This window comes from Semicossyphus pulcher, unplaced genomic scaffold, assembly GCF_022749685.1.
Source record: "Semicossyphus pulcher isolate SPU_LCO1_2020_fin unplaced genomic scaffold, fSemPul1.0.p SCAF_14, whole genome shotgun sequence".
In the NCBI taxonomy this organism is placed as follows: Eukaryota; Metazoa; Chordata; class Actinopteri; order Labriformes; family Labridae; genus Semicossyphus; species Semicossyphus pulcher.
In genome coordinates, this window is record NW_027211648.1 from 8,471,887 (window position 1) to 8,478,040 (window position 6,154).

At 44.8% G+C, this 6,154-nt stretch overlaps 1 protein-coding gene across 1 annotated transcript; it reads right to left on the reverse strand.

Moving 5' to 3' along the window:
• Positions 1-838: 838 nt before the first annotated feature.
• LOC138591170 (piggyBac transposable element-derived protein 4-like) lies at positions 839-4,532 on the reverse strand. The gene is made up of 5 exons (XM_069661692.1): positions 4,460-4,532; positions 4,296-4,370; positions 3,602-3,693; positions 1,456-2,745; positions 839-1,338 (listed from the first exon to the last, which is right to left on the reverse strand). Exons 1-5 carry the CDS (start codon positions 4,517-4,519, stop codon positions 903-905), a joined length of 1,953 nt encoding a protein of 650 aa, XP_069517793.1. The 5' UTR covers positions 4,520-4,532; the 3' UTR covers positions 839-902.
• Positions 4,533-6,154: the final 1,622 nt, after the last annotated feature.

The window sequence follows — 6,154 nt, forward strand, 5'->3', positions numbered from 1 at the left end:
GTTACTTGAACATATAATATAAATCATCACTTATGGGCCTCTATACATAAGTGTTGGTGAGTGTGTGTACAGACCCTTCCCTCTGCATCTATTCTGTTGCTTTGCTTTGCACAGGATGTTTTCTGGAGGAGCGCTGTTGTGGTTCCCTGAGCCAATCACAGCGTACAGGTGAGTGTGGGAGTGGTTCAATAAACAACTGGGCCCCATTCAGACCGGCGAACATGGCAAGAGAGAGAGTTGGCCTTCTTTCTGTTGGACAGCTAGTTGCCTCAAACTGGGTAGGACAAGCTAACCGGTGGTTAGCATGCTAGTGCAAAGGTCACCGTGATGCCGTCTGTGATAGCTTGGCGGGGTGGGCGTGTTCTCACACGAGATAGTGAGCTTCTGGTGACGAAGAGCTCAGGAGGAGGGGCCCCGTTTGAATGTGTTGTTGACAAAATTCAAGGAAAAATCCTACTTATTATACCTTTAAAAAGTTGTCTCAGTCCAAAGTAGATAAAGAAGTTTTTACACCTGTTTTTCTAAAGGTACGTCCAGGCGTTTTCCAAAAGGGACCATTTGGAGACTCCAAAGGACCCATGGTAACCGTGGCCACATAGTGAGGATTAAACGGTTATAACTTTTGTATGTTTCAACCGACGGACATGGTTTAGGGCTCTAATGAAAGACGACACTCAGAGGTATATATCCCACATAGATTCACTGTCAGTACTTCTGACACAGAACTATTAAAGCATAAACAACTTTTTAGTTCACTTCCTCCCCTTTGAAAATAAACTTAAAAGAGTCAAAACAAGTGCTATGGATGTAAAAGGAGTTTATATAAAAAGTACCACACACAGAAAACTATTTACATATCTACACCCACACACATTTACACACCTATTTACAAAAGAGACTTTTTACAGGTCCTTGGCAACATGCCATTCATTATAACAGTCACGGGCGGGGACGAAGCACAACGGCACATCGCAGGTCGAGCACTTTACTGGTGTCTTTGCATGACAATGCCTGCACTTTAACCGCCCAGTGGTGCTGGACCCGCTGATGTGCACCAGCCTATGGTGTGCTAGCGCGGGTGGGGAAGGAGGTGCTGCGGGTCTGGCTTTGGAGGTAGACCCAACCGCTGCCAGCTCCTCGGCGAGCGTCTCTCTGAATGACTTCTGGTGTAACGGCGTCTCTCCTTTACGTCGGGCTATGTCTTTGTGGAAGAGGAAGGCGTTGACGATGGCGATGTCCATGAAGTGATAAAAAAAAGTTTTGTACCAATTCTGGGTCTTGTGGAGGACTTTGTAGTAGCCTATCAGGGCATCTGAGAGGTCCACTCCACCCATGCACCTGAAAAAACAGAAGAAAAACAACAGTGAGAAACACATACCAAAACATAAATATGAGGAGCACACAAATTACTACATTTCAAAGGGCATAAGGCATAATTAAATATATAGTACGTACTGGTTGTATTCTTTCACTGCTGGTGGAACTTGGACGGTCTTTAGTGCCCAGCGGCCATCTTCACCCTTGAGCCTCCTTTCCACCGTCGCATCTGAATGGGCCGTGTGGAGGGCGGAACACAGGCTGACGTCCCTCGTGTCTCGCCACTGGACAAAGAGGAGGGAGTCCTTCCTGATCCAGCGTATGCTGCCTCGGGGAGATTTTGAGTCCAGTGCATTGATTCGGGTTTTAGGGAATCCAATTCTGTGGGAGCGGATGGTTCCACACGCCCAGACCTTCTGCTTGAGGAGGTCGCGGAAGAGGGCGGGGCTCGTATAGAAATTGTCTACAAAGAGCTTGTAGCCGGTGCCGAGGAGCCGTGTATCAATGAGATCCATCACAGACTCATAACTGAGCCCCTTGCCAGTGGTCCTGTGGGTCTTTCCCTGATAAATGAAAAAGTCCCACGTATACCCAGTGTTTGAGTCTGCCAGAACAAAGAGTTTATATCCCCAGCGAACAGGTTTATTTTTCATGTACTGCTTAAATCCGATGCGGGCTTTGGAAGCAACCATGCGCTCGTCGATGGATATATCTTGGCTCGGGTGAAAGTGCGTTCTGCAGGCGGCCTTGATCTCGTCGTACAGTGGCTTTATTTCGCCAAGACGATCAAAGTCTGCTGTGCCTCTCTTTTGCTCATTAGCAGCATCCGCCACTGAGCTGCTGAGGTGAAGCGACTGGCAGATCCTCAGAAATTTCTTCCCAGCCATTACGCGTTTTGGGAACAGCAAGCTGTACAGATTACCTCCTCTCCAGTAATCTGTGTGTGAAGAGCACTTCACGACACCCATGTAGATGACCATGGCCATAAATGAAAACATGTCCTGTAGTGTTATATCGACCCACGGCGTGTTGGGTGGCGAGTGGAATTTGGCGCCAAACTCATTGGTGTTCTGAACAATATTAAGTAAGATGGAGTTAGTGAAGAAAAGCTGGAACAGCTGCAGGGCTGAGTAGGTTTCAGTGAGTAAGAGCTGGGGTCCAGCTGTGCGGGCGGGTCTGAAGGTGGGCTGTGGTGGTGTTATGTCAGGAACAGCCACGTCGTTCCATCTCTCTTCAGATGTGCTGTTTGAACTCAAAGATTGACTGCTGCTACTGCGTCTGATTCTCCCTCGTCCTTTGCCCCTGGGGCTCCTGCTGACAGAACCTCTTTTGGGAGTTGGGGGAAGGGGCTCCTCCTCTGATGAGCTACTATCATCCACTTGTGGCTCCTTGCTGTCTGGGTCCCAATCAAAATCTGAATAACATTCCCTGTAATGTGAAAATAGAGAAATAAGTTATTTAGAGAACGAGACAAAACCTTTTTCATCTTCTCTGTATTCTACTTTTTCATGTCAGCATTTCACACATTAGCCCTTTTTACGCTGCCAGTTCAAGGCGGGATTATTACGCCTCTGTTACGTTCAGTCTTCTATGTAAAAAGCACGGGGGCTGAATGGTGGGGCGAAATCGTTCTGCCTCTGAGTCAGGATAAGGGTAGTGACAGAGGCGTAACATAGGTGAAACGGCATCTGTAAACAGTGGAGGCGGCAGGGCGTAGCAGCGCAGTGTGTGTGTATTTGACGCACACGCTTCGTTTGTTTACACCTCGTGCACGTTTCCCAACGCCGGAACACTATGTAAAAACACACACTGGGGCAGCTTTACGCCGGTGTTGCTTGGGCCAATGTAAAATGTCAAAGGCTGCATGACGGCAGAGCTTTGTTACGGCTCTGAGGTGGAACCACAGCGTAAAAAAGGCGAGTGAGGCCCTTAACACACCTGGTATTAGCATGTGGTTTTCGTGATCGGATCACAAATGGACAGCCTTAACTACAGGCCTGTATACTCCCAGGACGGATGTTCTGCCCTGCAGGCCCTACAGTTAACACAGACGTCGTTTCGCCTCTGATACTACCTCCGATTCCGGCTCAGAGGCGAAACAACTTCTCCCCACCATTACGCCTCTGTGCGTTCTACTTAGTAACCGAGGCGTAATAATTCCGCCTTGAACTGGCAGTGCAAAAAGCGGTACTGGGAAAAAAACGGGGAACGGCAATCTTTAAATTGTGTATTCATAACTCAAACTAAAGCTTATTTATCTCTACATATACAATAAATTACTTACTCATCCGTACTGTCTCCTTCCTCCAGAAACATCGCCTCTGCTTCTGAATCCTCGGAGAACATTTCGCTCTCTTCATCCGACTCCATCACAATCTGAAATCAAGTTTGGGGGGGACAATTAGATGAAATTTTCTCAAGAGCAATTCCTGAGGGGGACATCAAAAGAAGTGCTGCACCACATGGCCTTTATAGTAATATGTTAAACGTAGCTATAATGAGGAACCATAATTAATACTACTTGATAATTGATAGGTAGTTAACTGAAGGGTTTTCTGAAACCTTTAATACTTATGCAATGTTTTTGATCAATACCAAGTACAAGTACTTACATTTGGGTAATTGCTGATACCGAGTACCGATATGAGTACTTAATAATATAACGTCAAGCCGTGAAGTGGTATTCGGATGCTGTACTCGTCCTAGTTTTACGAGTATGAGTACAAGTACTTAAGCTCCGATACCACCCAATACCCGATACTGGTATTGGTATCGGTGCATCCCTAGTGACCCACTCGTAACTACCGGTACCCAAGTTACACAATCAATCACAACAGCAATACCATTGCCTTGAACAAATCTTGGTTCAGTCACCAGTTTCAGTTGAGAGTGGGAGTATCCATGGCATTGTGTCTCTGTTTTACAAGTCTAAAAGAGAGAGAGACCATTTCATAATGACAAAAACTCAATTAACTTACCTGAGACTTCCCGTCACTGCCATTCTCTTCCTGCCCATCTGACCCCAGCTCTTCTGTCCGTGTGCCATCTGTTGCCTGACATGATTAAGAAACATTTACATTTCAGTCTTTTTTATGAACATTATCAACCAGTCTCTGAGATATTAGGCTATTGTGGTTCATACCTTGCGTTTTGGTTGACTGCGAAGTGCTCTGATGTCTTTCCTTTTTCTTTTTTCTGCCATGTTCTAGAAACAAACAAACACACACAGCATGAAGGTTATTGACAGTAGAAGATGGGCTTCGATCAAAGAAAATAATAATCGTCTTTCTCAACAACAAACTTCCACTCACTATTTTCTTTCACAATCAATAGGCTATCAGAAGCCCAATAAACATACAACAGAGCGTTGTATACTATAAGAAATTTATAGCTATAAAATTACAATTCAGCATATTTGAACAAACTCAATTACAACTACCAACAGTCATACCTCTTAGGACTGTAATCAATGTGTTGTCACAAGTTATATTGTTACATTTGGATAATTAAAACCTTAAATGAATGGGGAGCTATGTTAGCATAAATGACTAGCTAGCTAGTCTACAGTACCTTGCGCAATCATTGATTCAAGCAGTGCAACAAAGCACAATAATATGAATACAACAATACAGACAGACTAACTACAGTACTAGTAACATGAGGTGCAGTGATGCTTATGTTGCCTGTAACCTCCTTTTCAGCCAAACTGTATTTTAATCAATATTCAGCCTCTCTGGGATAATCCAGTCCAGATTTGACCAGTGTAGCCAAAGTGGTTTTGGATCAGGACCAGGTCCAATGTGGTTTCTATGTGAAAGAAGCTGTGAAATTGCATTTTCACAAATTAAATAAAGGTTTCACAAATCTGAAACTGTATCTTAATTAATATTCAGCCTCTCTGGGATCCTGTCCAGATTTAACCAGCCTAGCCATGGTGGTTTGGGATCAGGACAAAGGCCCAATGTGACCTGGATGTAAAAACAAAAGCATTGAAATCGCCGTGTTTGCACTTATTTTATGCCATGAACGACATCAGGTATCAAATATTTGTGACTGTGTCTTACCTGTTAAATTAACCTCAAAACAATTTCGTAGACACGATGGTTTTGCAGTAGTGTTGTAATAAACGTTGCAAAGAGGAGGACCGAATGCTCAGCGCTGCTAATCACAAGCTAGCTAGCTAGCTAACTTCAGCATCGTAGTCAGGCGTGCAGTGCGTGAGAACTGCTTATAAATGAGGAATGGGACACACTATCATGGCATCACAAGTTGCCTGGAAACCAGATGCGCCATTTAATCTAATATGGAAAAAAGCAGACCCCCAGCACGTATGTGTGTGTCTAAAAGTGTTTTAACAAACAAACTATCAAAAGTCAGAAAGGCCTCTTTGTTGTTACGTACAGATAAACGTATTTGCGGTCCCCGTCACCAGTTTATTGAATATTACTTAAATGTACAAACATTTGTTTACATTTAGTGGGTGGCTGGGCAAACACGTTTGTATACGTCACCACGTTCGCTATGAACTCTGGGTAAATCCCAGAGGAAAGTCTGCAGAAATGAGGACTCACGGAAATTCCGCAATTTGGCATTGAAAAGTCTGCTTTAGCCCTCATGCATTTGGTGATTTGAGAGTGGGACATCACTAAGCACTCACACACTTACCAAGAACGCGCCTCAAAGTCCGTGGAGATTGGGATTCGGACAGAGATTTCCCACACACGTGCTGAATTTGCCGGCTCCCTCCGCTCTGCAGACTGTTGGCTGAGAGTGGTGGGAGGGAGTGGATCGAACCATTGTAAGGGCGGGGGTGTCCAAAGCTTTTGAAACTCGAAAA

Bases quoted from the DNA above. Each gene is read 5' to 3' on its own strand.
- LOC138591170 (XM_069661692.1), bottom strand. From the start codon at position 4,519: ATGGCAGAAAAAAGAAAAAGGAAAGACATCAGAGCACTTCGCAGTCAA. The intron at 4,371-4,459 runs GTATGAACCACA...TAATCATGTCAG, and splicing joins GCAGTCAACCAAAACGCAAG to GCAACAGATGGCACACGGAC. The intron at 3,694-4,295 runs GTAAGTTAATTG...ACTTGATTTCAG, and splicing joins GCAGTGACGGGAAGTCTCAG to ATTGTGATGGAGTCGGATGA.